Here is a 14,340-nt window from a genome sequence, read left to right as displayed (position 1 = left end):
AAGTCATGCCTTCCTTTAGCTCAGAGATGTTTGTTCTTCCCCTGGTACTTCTTTGAGTATTGTCTCTCTTTTCTTTGTCATGTCATTCTGGAATGCCTATCAGATTTATTTTATTTCCTGTGCTTTACTTCATTATTCTTCTCATTATTTTCCTATTTTCAAAATTTTTCTCAGTAATGTGAGTATAATTTCTCAAACTTGTATTCTAATTCACCAATTCAGTTTTCTTAGTTTCTAACACAGCCTTTTAATTTGATAATCATCGTCACCATCCTCACCCCCACTCCACCCCAGCCTCCATGGTCTTTTCTGACATAAGACCGTCATTTTTATAACTACTTATTCAATACTTAATATCTCACAGGGCTTTTTTGAGAATACATATTGAAAACAATTCAATATGTCTTCAGTTTCTTTCAGATTCTTTTTTAAGAAAGGGAACAACTATTCTGATGTCTTGGATTCATCCCATTAATTTGAATTATTGTTGTCATACCTCTCATGTCTTTCTCTATTTACTTATTCTGAAAAGCACAGGGCTGCATTGTATTAAATGACAGTAGGAGTTTCTAATTAAAATCCTCTGTTTGCTGCATCAGTGATCCTTTTATTATTTTTTTTGAAACTTGTATTTTAGTTGAGCTCAAAGCTGTAGACATTGCTTCATTTAATTTTTAGTGTTTCAGAGAAATCTTAGATTGGTCTGATGATTATCCTTTGTCAAAAATGATTTTATTTTCCTGAATAGATGTTTTGGAGTTTTAAATACAACCTTGAAATTCAAATTACTCACCATGACCGGACTAATATTGAGCTTCTCTTCATTAGTTTGTCTACTGCTTAAAAATGGATTATATATGAAATAGAAGGATGAGCATACCATCTGGTCGTCTTGATCCCAGGTATAGAGATTTGATCCCTCCAAATAATTCCACCCTATACCATCTATTCTCAATGTCAGAGTGATCTTTCTACATGGCATATATAACAATGTCACTCCTGTGCTTCAAATATTCAGGTGACTCTCTTTATGGAATAAGGTCCAAATTGCTGAGCATAGAATAAAAGTCTGTTGGATGGAATGTATCCAAAACAAGGACCACATGTTTGTTTCTCTTCTACTTTGTTTCAATTCTGGTTTCTACTGCTCTTTTTTTTTTTTTTTTAAGATTTTTATTTACTTATTTGAGAGAGAGTGAGTGAGAGAGAGCACAAGCAGGGTAAAGGGCAGAGGGAGAAGCAGACTCCCCGCTGAGCAGGGAGCCCAATGTGGGACTCGATCCCAGGACTCTGGGATCCTGACCTGAGTTGAAGGCAGACGACTAACCGACTGAGCCACCCAGGCGCCCTCTACTGCTCTTAATAAATGTTTTTATTTCTGTTTTTAAGCTTGTATTTTTTTGTACAGTAGTTCCCTAACCACGTCCAATTCTTTTTTTATTTATTTTCCCATTTCATCTAATAATTCCTCCATTTTAGAATTCAATATTCTAGATTACCAAGATAACAAGAAAAGAAGAGCATATGATAGTAAGTTGCAAATTAGAAACAAATAATACAAAATGTAATTTTGCAGAAATTCCTATTTTGATTTTCTTAAGCATTAATGAGTTAGTCTTCAGATCAAGGCAGAGCAGTCCAATGATGCATGGTCCAGCAAAAATCTGAGAACTCTGGAATCCAACAAATGTGGTTTGGATTTGAGATTTACCACTTTAATTGCTGTTCTTTAACTTCTCTGGGATCAGTTCCTCACCTATAAAATGCACATATAAAAGGACAAAACACAGGCATGTGTTAACTGTCCTCAATACATGCTAGCCCCTCACTTACCTCCCAAATTTCAGCCAGCAAAAAAGATTCATGAAGAGTAGAAAAATTATTAGATGCATTATTCTGCTTATATTATAAATATATTTCTAAAGCTTTGATAAATGCACGTAGATTTGGGGTTTGTTTAAAGATTTTATTTATTTATTGGTCAGATAGAGGGAGAGAGCATACAAGAGGGGAGTGACAGGCAGAGTAAGAAGCAGTCAGAGAGAGAAGCAGGCTCCCCGCGGAGCAAGGAGCCCAATGCGGGACTCAATCTCATGACCCTGGGATCATGACCTGAGCCGAAGGCAGATGCTTAACCAAATGAGCCACCCAGGCATCCAACATGTATGTGTTTTTAACGAAATCATGAACATTGGGCTTGTTTCTCAAAAGGTTATGTGCTTTCAGGAATATCACTTCTCCCAAAATGTGCCCTTTGGTGACCCCTTCAGAGACTTAAGGTTCTGATTTGGTATAACTTTTGTGTACACCTTAATGTACAAATAGGGAAATATGAAATCCTCCAGAAGCTGGCCCAGGCCCATCTCTGAGTTTAAGCTCTGGCCATTCTTCCTTATGTCTTTTTTCTTAGACAATACAAGGCCCTTCCTCTTCCAACTGAGATCTTGATCTTGCCTCTTTTCCTGACACAAAAAAGAAATCTGAAAAACAAATCCAGAGTCTGACTCTTCCAATCAAGAATCTCTCTCCATGATCACAACTAGGATTCATTTCTATATCTATGGCTAGAGGAAACTGGACAAGAGTTGAAGAGTTTATCCTCATGAGCTTCTCTTCCCTACCTACAGAAATACAGTCATTACTCTTCCTGACATTTCTAATCATCTACCTGGTCACCCTGATGGGAAACAGCCTCATCATTCTGGTTACTTTGGCTGACCCCATGCTGCACAGTCCCATGTACATCTTCCTCAACTTGTCCTTCTTGGAGATTGGCTTCAACCTAGTCATTGTGCCCAAAATGCTGGGGACCCTGCTGGCCTCGGACACAACCATCTCCTTCCTTGGCTGTGCCACACAGATGTATTTCTCCTTTTTCTTTGGAGGTGCTGAATGCTTCCTCCTGGCCACCATGGCATATGACCGCTATGTAGCCATCTGCAGTCCCTTGCACTATGCAGTCATCATGAACCAAAGGACATGTGCCAAACTGGCTATTGCCTCCTGGTTTCCAGGTTTTCCCGTAGCTACTGTGCAGACCACGTGGCTCTTCAGCTTTCCATTCTGTGGCACCAACAAGGTGAATCACTTCTTCTGTGACAGCCCACCTGTGCTGAGGCTGGTCTGTGCAGACACAGCACTGTTTGAGATATATGCAATTGTTGGAACCATTCTGGTCATCATGATACCCTGTTTGCTGATCCTGTGTTCCTACACTCGCATTGCTGCTACCGTCCTTAAGATTCCATCAGCTAAAGGGAAGCATAAAGCCTTCTCTACCTGCTCCTCCCATCTCCTTGTTGTCTCTCTGTTCTATGTATCTTTGAGCCTCATCTACTTCTGGCCTAAATCCAATAATTCTCCTGAGAGCAAAAAGCTGCTGTCATTATCCTACACTGTTGTGACTCCCATGTTGAACCCCATCATTTATAGCCTGAGAAAAAATGAGGTGAAGAATGCTCTTGGCCGGACCTTCCGCAAGGCTTTAGACCTTAGAAATTGCATCCCATAGACATTAGGAAGAGTAAGTGTACTGAATGGGGAGCAGTCAGTTTCCTATTTGGGATCATCTGCCTCTCTTCCCATCTCTGTTGGGATGAAACTCAGCTGCTGAAGCTCAGTGCAGGGAAAAGAGCACAGAAGTAGATAAGACCTATTGCTGCCACCTGGAAAACTCCTCTGCTCTTTGTAGGTTTATTTTATTTTTCTTATTGGTATTTGAACAATTCTGTGCCAAGTAATTCCAGATATTCACATTCCTGTGTCCACACTGTGAACAGTATAAAACTGCTTATAATCCTGATGTGTGAACACATTTAATAACAGGACAAAATCAGTAAAAATCATCATGTCACTTTCTCTTCCTTTTGGCAGATCTGACTCCATTCATCAGATAGAAAACCCTATGACCCCTCCCAATGCATAACTTTCATCACTGTCTTACTTCAGTTCGCATGTCCTTGAAGCAGTTCTCCTAAGCTCACTGGTATGTGTTATGAATATAGGAAAGTGTATTGATAATCCCCATACTTACACCTTTATAACCCCACAATCATTTTATTCCTTACCCTATTTTTCCCGGGAAGAATGAGCTGAGCTTCCGTGGGCTGTCTCTCTATCCCATATTCAAGTTCTTAAACCTTGTTGAAGTAATGTTATAAATTTCTATTGTGATTCTGTTTTTTGAAATTTAAATTCAGTTAATTAACATATAATGTATTATTAGTTTCAGAGGTAGAGGTCAGTGATTCATCATTCTTATATAATACCCAGTACTCATTACATCACGTGCCCTCCTTAATGTCTTGTGATTCTGTTTTCATTGAAGTTTAAAATGGATCTAGCTAACTGCAACATAGCTCTTCTTTAACCACAATATTACTCATTCTTTTTATAATTTCATAGTATTCGGTCTTCTAGATATACCATGGTTTACTTAACGAATCTTTTACAATTACAAATCATGCTGTAAAAAATAGTTTTATATAAACATTTTCATATTTTTGCCAGTATATCTGACAGATGGAAATCTAGAAATTTCTGTGTATCATGTATCAACAAATGTATCATGTTGCTATATATTGGCAAATTTCCCTGGAAATTGATTGTACCATTTTACACTCCCACCAGCAGTTTACAAGGGTTCTTGTTTCCCCACAGCCACATCAATAACATTTGTCATCAAAAATTTGGAATTTTGCTTATATAATAGGTAAAAAAATAACTCAAATTTTAATTGGAAGGAAATAAATTTTGAAGAATATGGAAGAAAATTTGAGTAAATGGTGAATTTTTTTTTTTAAGATTTTTTTTTTTTTTTATTCATGAGAGACAGAGCGAGAGAGAAAGGCAGAGGGAGAAGCAGGCTCCCAAGGAGCAGGGAGCCCGATGCGGGACTCGATCCCAGGACCCTGAGATCATGACCTGAGCCGAAGGCAGACGCTTAACCATCTGAGCCACCCAGGCTCCCTAGAAAATGGTGAATTTAATTCAGACTTCTGAATTAATAGTTTAGGTGATTAGCAGCTAGTGATGTTTGATACTCTATTTTCTCTACTTAAAAGATTCTTTCCATCTTTATTTTAGACAGATCCATCTCATCTTTCAAGGTCCCACTGTGATCCCTCAAGCAGCATAAATAATTCTCTCCTACATGCATCTACTCCAATTTTATCAACAGATAAGTTAAATTTTGGATATACTTTGCTATACTTGTTTTTACATGTTTGTCTTCCCCCAGTGTACCTGTAACTCTTTGAAAATGAAAGCAGCACAAGTATTTCTGTTTTATTTGACATGGACATTCCTGAAAAACTTATGTTCTGAAAAACTCTACACTGAAAATACTATGGAAAAATGGGATTAGGGCAGACCACTCAGAATAATGCAACTCTGAAGCCAGAGTTTTAACAGAAACACAGCTCGTATTTGGAGAGACAACACAGACTGCTCAGACATTCAGTTCAGTGATACTGGAGGTTGCCACAGTAGATATTTAACATGCATAGTAACAATAGGATGAAAATGTCAGTGATGGTTTATTTAGTAGAAGGGTATTTGGTGCCGAGATAATGCAGATGATGTGATGCTGTGAACCAGTGGGCAGCCCTTATACAGTCATGAGAGTCAGTGCCACTTTCCAGGAACCAAAAGCTGCACAAAACAAGAGATGCTCCTCTTTGTGAATGGAGCCTCAAGTACAGGCCTACTTCTAAAATTTTCTTTAGAACAGCTAAGAGATGCCAAGGTCTCATGACATTTACTTCAGTGTTGAAGGTTATCACTTTATCTATTCTGGTTTGCTTTGCCCAATACAAACTTTACATTATAATGAAATTATTCTCCAATTTTTCAATAGTGTATGAAGGATGAATAAATAAATGGGTAATCTGGTTGAGAAGTGGTGGTGACTTGGAATAGAGAATGGAATTTATCAGGTATCAGTAGAAATTAATTCTAAATAATTTTTAGAGGAAGAATTGACAGGATTTGATGGTGGATTGCATGTGAGGAAATACAGTGGTCAAGAGAGAGAATTTGATTCTAGGCCAAGACCAATTCCTGTGGTAGAGTATAGGTTTTCTGAGAGTCTGGAGGAGATCCATAAAAGTAGCATGAAAGAGACTTTTTCCAGAACAGTCAAGCCTTTTCCTTCATATCCCTGTTATGAATCTCCTTTCAACTTTTAGAAACATCTTCCCCAAACTTGCAGTAACTGATCTTGCCTTGGGACCAGTTGCTTTCATTGGGTTATCCCAGAACCAGATATGGAGCCAAGGACTCAAGTGCAAGTGAGTTATTAAGGAGAAACCATTAAATGAGTGGGGGAAATAGAGTATGAATGGAGAAGAAGCTAAGAAAAATATAATTTTGGGTGCAATCCCAGACCCAGCCTAATCCAGCAGGGAATTCCAGAGCATAAATAAAGCTTAGTTTGTTCTGCTTCATGTCATAAGAAGTAGGCTTTTGTACTTCCATTCCAGTCATCCACTGACTACTGGCAGACTGGGGCGTGGGGAAGAGTGAGAATTAAAGCTCCCAGACACCACTCTCTCCCAGTGCCCTGGGGCATTCTTAAGGGCTCAGGTACAAGCTACTAGAAGTAAAGCTTACAGAAGCTGACAAAGGATGCTCAGAGCTAGTCAAAATAACTGAGGAGGATTGAAGAGAAACTCCAGCAGTGTCTACTACAGTCTGCCCTTCCGAAGTGCTATTCATCATCTGAGTGTTTTGGTCAAGAAAAAACTCCAAAGTCTCTAATCAGAACATTAAAAAATGGTCATTGAAAAAAATAACTACTGAAATGCTAAATCTAGAGCTCAGTTCAACATACAGCAACCTCTCCAAGTTCAACATCTACCCAGCAGTGTGAATTCTGATACATTTATTTTTTCCAAATGAGTAGTTTGAATCAAACACGCAAATCCAAACTCATCTCCCAAGATATGCATTGGTCATCAGAAACAATGGAGTCAAACACATATGTGTGAAATAAATATTTTCTTATTTAATTCATCATTTTCAAGGCATCTTTATTTTTCACAGTAGACTCAGACCCCCACATCATTATATAGGGCAATGATAGTTCCTTTTACTTCATCTTCCACTTTTACAGAGGCCCCTTTGGGATTGCTGGCACTGAGAAAATAGTTCGTGATGATTAATTTATATTGGAAAGGCTTTTGCCTTAGGTGAAGACATGGCTGAAACTTTGGGATTGCTGCTCATAACTTTATTAAATTGTAATCCAAGTCCCTACTTGAGTTATGTCCAGGGAAATGGGAAATGGTGGTGCTATTTTTGTAGCTACATCATTTTCTCCTAATTACATATCCATCACAGTTAGAATTTCACATTTTTATATGGTTCTTTAATATTTGTCTTCCCATTTAAACTATATGTTCCATGAGGACAAGAACAATGTTTATAAAATTTCCTACTGAAATTTCACCGCCTGGTTCATGTTAGGCATCCAAGAATTATTTGTTGAATGAATAAACAAACATTCAAAGTAAACCTTGTGCATTTGCTCATTGGCCATTGGAGCCTGTAATACAATTTTTCCTCCTCCAAATGTAAGTACTCAGGATTTGAGAAGAGAGAAAGGATGAGAGGAAGAATGGCAGAGAGAAGTCATGTAGCTATTTCCATTCTCACAATACTTTTGGTTGTAATTCCAAGTAAACATGGGAACTAACATGAATTTATGTTATATCCTAGACAAGGAGAAAGGTTATCAGGGGGAAGAATAAATAGCTATTCTTTTTTATCCATTGAGTCACCTTTGTTATCACTTTTGTTGGAAATATGCTATACTTCCCTACAGCAAAGTGCAAGATGAACGTGCCAGCCTAATTAATTGAAATGGAAAATCTCAGTTCATATAGGTGAAGGCCGATGAAGAAGGTCAGTGTTTTAAATATGGCTTGTACAAAAATTCAAGCACATATTTGCAGACACTAAGCTAAATACTAAGCAAATAATAATGAAGAAGTCAGATATGGTTACTGCTTTCAGTAAGAAACACACAATAAAATTTCTGTTTCAGAAGCACTATAAGAAATGTTCAGCTATGCATTAAAGTCTTTGGATGAAGCCCTAATCAGCTTGGGGAAACTTTATCTCAAAGCATGGACATCATATTACTAACTCAACTTCAATTCTTATTCCAGAAGGATTAGGATTTTAAGACTGTTAGTCAGACTTTCTTCTTTTCATCTTAACCAGGAGTTAATAGCTCCTCAACCAACAGCACCCCCAACCAACTGCTTATGGTTTTCATTAATATTCTCCACTATGGCTTAGACAATGATTAGAGTTCTCCTCTCCATGCCTGGAAACTTCTGAATCCAGGTCAGAAACACTCCCAAAGAACCAGCCCAGTGAGAATCAAAGTGAGGGGAGATATAAAAGAATACTGGCAAGATAAAAATGAAATCACTGTTTTAAAGAGATGCCTGCACTCGCATGTTCATTGTAGCATTTTCACAATAGCCAAGACATGGGAACAAACTAAGTGTCCATTTACAGATGAAAGGATAAAGAAAATGTGGCATTTGTATAGATATATACAATGGGATATTAATCAGCCATAACAAAGAAGGAAATCCTGCCATTTGGACAACATGGTTGGACCTCAAGGGCATTATGCTAAGTGAAATAAGTCAGACAAAGAAAGAAAAATACTGTATGATCTCACTTATATGTGGAATCTGAAAAAGCCAAACTCAAAGGAAAAGAGAGTAGAATAGTAGTTATCAGGGGTTGGGGTAGGGTGATGTTGGTCAAAGGGTACAAACTCAGTTATAAGATGAATGAGTTGTGGGGATCAAATGTACAGCATAGTGACTATTATTAACATTACTGTATTATATACTCGAAAGTTGCTAAGAGAGTAGATCTTAAATGTTTTCACCACACACATATACAAAAAGGTAATTATGTGAAGTAATGGACATGTTAACTAACTCTATTGTGTTAATCATTTCAATATAAATACATGTATTAAGTCACCACATTATATACCTTAAACTTACACAATGTTATATGTCAATCTGTCTCAATAAAGCTGAGGGGAAAAAAGAACACTGGCATGCTCTTCTAATCTCTCTCTGGTGCAAACCTTGGAGAATAGACAGACCCTTAAGGTTTTTCCCTTTGCTCTCTTGTAGCCTCATGAGTGCAGGAAAAGTTGGAGTTGCAGCAAAGATCTTCCTCCGTTTATGAGATTTTGCAGAATCTTTATGAATTTTTGCACTCCTGGGAATTCCTCAAAATTCACACCTGTCAAAAAGTGAACCTACGACTTGACCTGAAGAAGAGGAAGCATTGGGGGAATCACTCTATTACAGTAAACAGCAGGGACCAAAATAGTCCTGAGACCCAGCCTGGAATCCTCTAGAGTGATTGACACAGGCCCAGATCAGAGCTTCTTTGGAATGACAAATGCTGCACAACTCAGGGCTTCTTTATAGGGACTGACTCAGCCACCGCCCAGGATTTACCTGGGGTGTCTGACACAGCCCTGGACAAAGCTTCTTTGAGAATGTGACATGGCAGAACCCCAGAGCTCACCAGCAATGAGGACTGAGACAAGTACAACCCAAAGCAACTTTGAAATGATTGGCACAGACACAATCCAGGGCTTTTCTGAAATGATTTGCACAGATGTCACAGCCATATTTTAGGACTCCCCCAGAGTTGCTCATTTGGATATAGTCTCAAGGTACTCTAGAGCAGCTGAGAGAGACCAGGGGTTCTCTGGAATGTGATACGAATTTCACTCACAGGAGGTAAGTAAAGAGTGAAGTGGACAGAGCACAGACTTGAACTCTTGTAAAGAGGATGATGGCTTATTATCAAGAAAATGTATCTTCTTTGACATATTCCTAGGAAACAAGAAGGAAGATCAGAGGTCTCAGGTAAAAAAACATGGAGTTTTACAAGACTCGACAAATTAAGTAATCTGGGAAAAGATGTAAAACACTGATAATATATGTATTGGGCTTTAGAATGGTTGAAGCATTTGCCCATATATTATCTAATTTCACATGGTTAGGGCATCTATAATAATAGTCATTTTACAGTTGGGAAGACTATAATTCAGAAAATGTCATGTCAATAGCTCTGTGTCTCACAGCTAAAAAACAACAACCAGAACTTTAACTCTGAATTTATGACTCTAAAGTCCTTGCTGTTGTAACTATGTGGCCTCAAACTATCATTTATGTGGGAGTTTCACAAGGCTTTTTATTTATTTATTTATTTGTTTGTTTGTTTATGAGAGAGAGAAGGCAGGGTGAGGAGAGGCAGAGGGAGAAACAGTCTTTTTTTTTTTTTTTTTTAAAGATTTTATTTATTTATTTGACAGAGAGAGACAGCGAGAGAGGGAACACAAGCAGGGGGAGTGGGAGAGGGAGAAGCAGGCCTCCTGCCGAGCAGGGAGCCTGATGCAGGGCTCAATCCCAGGACCCCAGGATCATGACCTGAGCTGAAGGCAGACGCTTAACGACTGAGCCACCCAGGCGCCCCGAGGGAGAAACAGTCTTAAGCAGACTCCCCGCTGAGCAGGGAGCCTGAGGCGGGGCTCAATCCCAGGACCCTGAGATCACCACCTGAGGTGAAACCAAGAGTCAGAAGCTCAACCGACTGTGCCACCCAGGCTCCCCAGTTTCACAAAGTTTTCTCAAGTATGTTATCTAGTTCTCTCTTGTTCAAATAGTGCAGGAATCTCCAAGATGTTACCACAGAAAGGAGACACTCTGGATAGAAGTGTAGCTGGCCAGACCACCTCAGCTAAGTTTCTGTATAACTTCCCCCTTCCATACGGTTCTCTCTCCCTCTGATGGCTGCAAACACAACTACATTTATCCAAGGGTTTGTGCTTGCAAGACCAGTAGTAAAACAGTAGCTGGATTATACTTCATTGATAACATTCTGACAACCACAATTGCATGCATGCAGCTACAGGAAGATCAGTTCTTCAGAATATTGTCCCAGCAACCTCCCCTCCACCATCTCTTCCCTGCTTAGTAGAGGAAAACAGATCAAAATGTAAAAACTGAAGAGAAAGGTGAGAGAAATGGAAGAGAAAGAAAGGAAAAGCTAGATCAAAAGAAGGCAATATAAAGGGATGTTTAGAGATGGATCAAGACAGATGAAGGAAAATATGGAATTACAACTGTGGGAGGGAGGCAAATGCAAAATTTGGAATCATGCGTTCATATTGTTTTGTGCAGCTGTAGGGCCCTAAGAAGAAACATGAAGGGGTTGTTTCAGGGGACAGGAGAAAAGTGAAAGCCAAGCAAGTGGGGTTCTGAGCCCCTGCCCCTGCCTCTGCCCTTATTCATCCTCATTGGACTTAAGTGTGGAGATTCTCTGTAGGATGTGGTTTGAAAGAAAAGGGAAGGTCATCTCTGCTTCCTTAACTGAGACTTTCTTTGATAATATCTGAACTTTTGGCCTGAGAACCTTTTCTGAGAACCTTTCTAGCCTTTTGTTACATGGTAACCAGTGTCTAAGTAGTATCATCTGGTTGTGTGTCATTAGGAAATTCTCAAACAGTACATATAACTGTTTATTTATACCCAACTCATGTCTGAAATGATTTAAAGTCACTGATAGAAAAAAAATAGATCACTTTGCTAAATAACCCAAAAAGTAGAAATTAAAAAATTGATGCCAACTCATTTTGGGATATGGCTTAAGTGATGTGTCCCAGAGTCGTGGTTCTGTCCTAGGAAACATTTTGATTAAATATTTGAGGGGAGTGGACATCTGTGGCACAGTGAGTGAGGCAAAGCTGTTATAATAAAGCTTTTAAAATAACTTCTCAGAACATAGCAAAACATTTAAAATAAATATATATTGGAAGACAAAACTGAATGTACCACCTATAACACACACACACACACACACACATTCAGAGGTCTTAACTGTAAGTTCAACTTAGAGATGTTATAGCATCATTAAACTGCTCTAAAAGTAATTAAATCTTAGGCTACATTAATTACCAAGCACTTAGAGTTAAGCACTCTGTTAGGTGCAAAAATATGATGATGATTGAATACATTTTCCTCCTGGCATTAACAATTAGATAATATAAATATATGCACACATATGCAATTGTATAGTGCTCTAATAGAGTTTTACACAAAGCATTATAAAAAAGTAGAAGAATAATCCTTTTTTTTTTTCGAGAGAGAGAGAGTGAGTGTGAGCGGGGTGGGGGGGCGTCATGGGGGAGGCAGAGGGAGAGGGAGAGAGAGAATCCCAAGCAGGCTCCATGCTCAGCATGGAGCCCAAATCAGGGCTAGATCTCACAACCCTGAGATCATGACCTGAGCCGAAATCAAGAGGCAGACACTCAACTGACTGAGCCACCCAGGCGCTCCAAGAATAATCCCTTGATTACGTCAAGGGAGCACAGGGAAACTTCACAAAGAAAATGATGTTTCAGCTGAGACTTGCAAGATGAGAAGAAATTATACATAATTGCAGGAGGAGGTTTCCAAAAGCAGAGAGCCATATGCACAAGTACAAGGAGGAGTGAGAGAACATGATGTATGCACAGAACAGAAAATACTTTTGTGCAACCAGAGCATTAGCTGTGTAGGGAAACATACAGCTGAAACTGGAAAAATAAAGCAGATACCAGAGAAAAAGGCCTTGTTAAAGGGTTTGTACTTATCCCAGGGACAGTAGGCAGTGATTGAAAGACATTAAGCAGGTGAGTAACTTAATTGGAGTTGCTATCAGATCACACACAAGTCAAGGATGGTTTGAAGAGAACCAGAATCGGGTTCCTGCAATATTACAGGCCAGAGAAAATAAGAGCCAGAATCTATAGGCAATTGTGGTGGGGATGTAGAAGATGACACTGAATTGGTGTTTAGGAGGAAAAATAATCAAGTTTGGGGGATGAATTAAAGGATTTTTGTCCCAATTCCTGGGTCATGCAGCCAGGTGTGTCATTTCCTGAAATGAGGTAGATAAAAGGAGGTGGGGATAGGGGAAGATGATGAGTGTAATTTAGAACCCTTATCACTCTTTAAATCTGTGTAAGTTGTATGAGGCTGTATCATTGATGTATGTAGTCTAAGTTCCTTCCGAATGGGGCTCACTGTGCCTACATTCTGTCTATACAAATATTTCCATGATCATTTTCCACATTTTGTTCATTGTTCATTCATGTATTCAATAACAACTTATTGGGCCTCTCTCTACCTTGCTAGGAATTGGGATGAAAAGTTGAATAACACAATTTGTACTGTCAAGTAGTACGCCATCTACAGTATGAAGATGGAGATATAAATTAACTATTATTCTAGTATTAGAACTATGAAAGTAGTATTCCAGCTCTCCAGTGTTGCTAATACCTTTCTGATGTTCTCTAGAAATTGTCTTCCTTTTTGCTCTATTACTACCATCCTATGCCCAAAACTCCTGCTTTCCCTCACCTGTGAGCTCAGACTCATATCTATTCTGAGAGTGGGTGAGTCACCTGGTGGGTAAAGCCATTACTCAGAGTCGGACTGCCCAGGAGGCATGTTCTGATACCAACACTTGCTGGCTGTCTAACCTTGGAAACATTATTCAACTTTTATGTGCCTCTTCAGCTGTAAAGTGGGCTTAATAAAAATCCCCATATCTTCAGTTTGTTGTGAGACTTAACATAATGCATGCAAAACAGAATAGTGTCTGGCACTTATTTGATGCTCATTAAATGTTAACTCTTATTTGAAAATTGACAAAGTATCAAAGAATTCATTAAAAAAAGCAATGCCAAGGTTGAGTTTTTTTTTAAATGAATAGGAATCAGCAAAAATTCTAAAATAGCATTTTCTCACTGTTTTTGCTCTTTACCTCCCTCCTTCTTTTACCACCCTGACTAAATGTCCTGCATCTGCTGAGTACTTTACTCAAATATCTGCTCAGGGAAGCCTTCTCTGACACTCCCCACACCCCAAATGCTTATCTCCTTCTCCACTGTTTTATTCTCCTCCACTGTTCTTACCACCACCTAACATATTATACATCCTATTTACATAATTTGCATATAATCTCTTTTCTCTGCTAGAAGGTGAGGGCAGAGGTGGTTTTTTTTTTTTAATTTTCTTATTATGTTATTCACCATACAGTACTTCATTAGTTTTTGATGTAGTATTCCATGATTCATTACATGCATACAACACCCAGTGCTCATTGCAATACCTGCCCTCCTTAATACCCATCACTGGGCTAACCCATCCCCCGAACCCTCTCCCCTCTGAAACTCTCAGTTTGTTTCTCTGAGTCCATAGTCTGTCATGGTTTTCTCTCCCTCTGATTCCCCCTCTTCAG

General features: G+C 38.9%; 1 protein-coding gene across 2 annotated transcripts; it reads left to right on the top strand.

Annotated features, from left to right (window-relative positions):
* Positions 1-2,545: 2,545 nt before the first annotated feature.
* On the top strand, positions 2,546-5,970 carry LOC110576534 (olfactory receptor 10A5). Of its 2 annotated transcripts, XM_021685722.2 has the most exons (2): positions 2,561-3,481; positions 5,947-5,970. In XM_021685722.2, exons 1-2 carry the CDS (start codon positions 2,561-2,563, stop codon positions 5,968-5,970), a joined length of 945 nt encoding a protein of 314 aa, XP_021541397.2. The 2 variants fall into 2 exon arrangements, with proteins under 2 accessions (XP_021541398.2, XP_021541397.2); XM_021685723.2 differs by lacking the exon at positions 5,947-5,970 and having other exon boundaries at positions 2,546-3,511.
* Positions 5,971-14,340: the final 8,370 nt, after the last annotated feature.

Source organism: Neomonachus schauinslandi, chromosome 11 (assembly GCF_002201575.2).
Source record: "Neomonachus schauinslandi chromosome 11, ASM220157v2, whole genome shotgun sequence".
NCBI classification, from domain to species: domain Eukaryota; kingdom Metazoa; phylum Chordata; class Mammalia; order Carnivora; family Phocidae; genus Neomonachus; species Neomonachus schauinslandi.
Note: the sequence above shows the minus strand (reverse complement) of the source record. Positions and strands in the feature narration are given on the sequence as shown.

Coding starts and splice junctions, on each gene's coding strand:
- LOC110576534 (XM_021685723.2), top strand. CDS start 2,561: ATGGCTAGAGGAAACTGGACAAGAGTTGAAGAGTTTATCCTCATGAGC.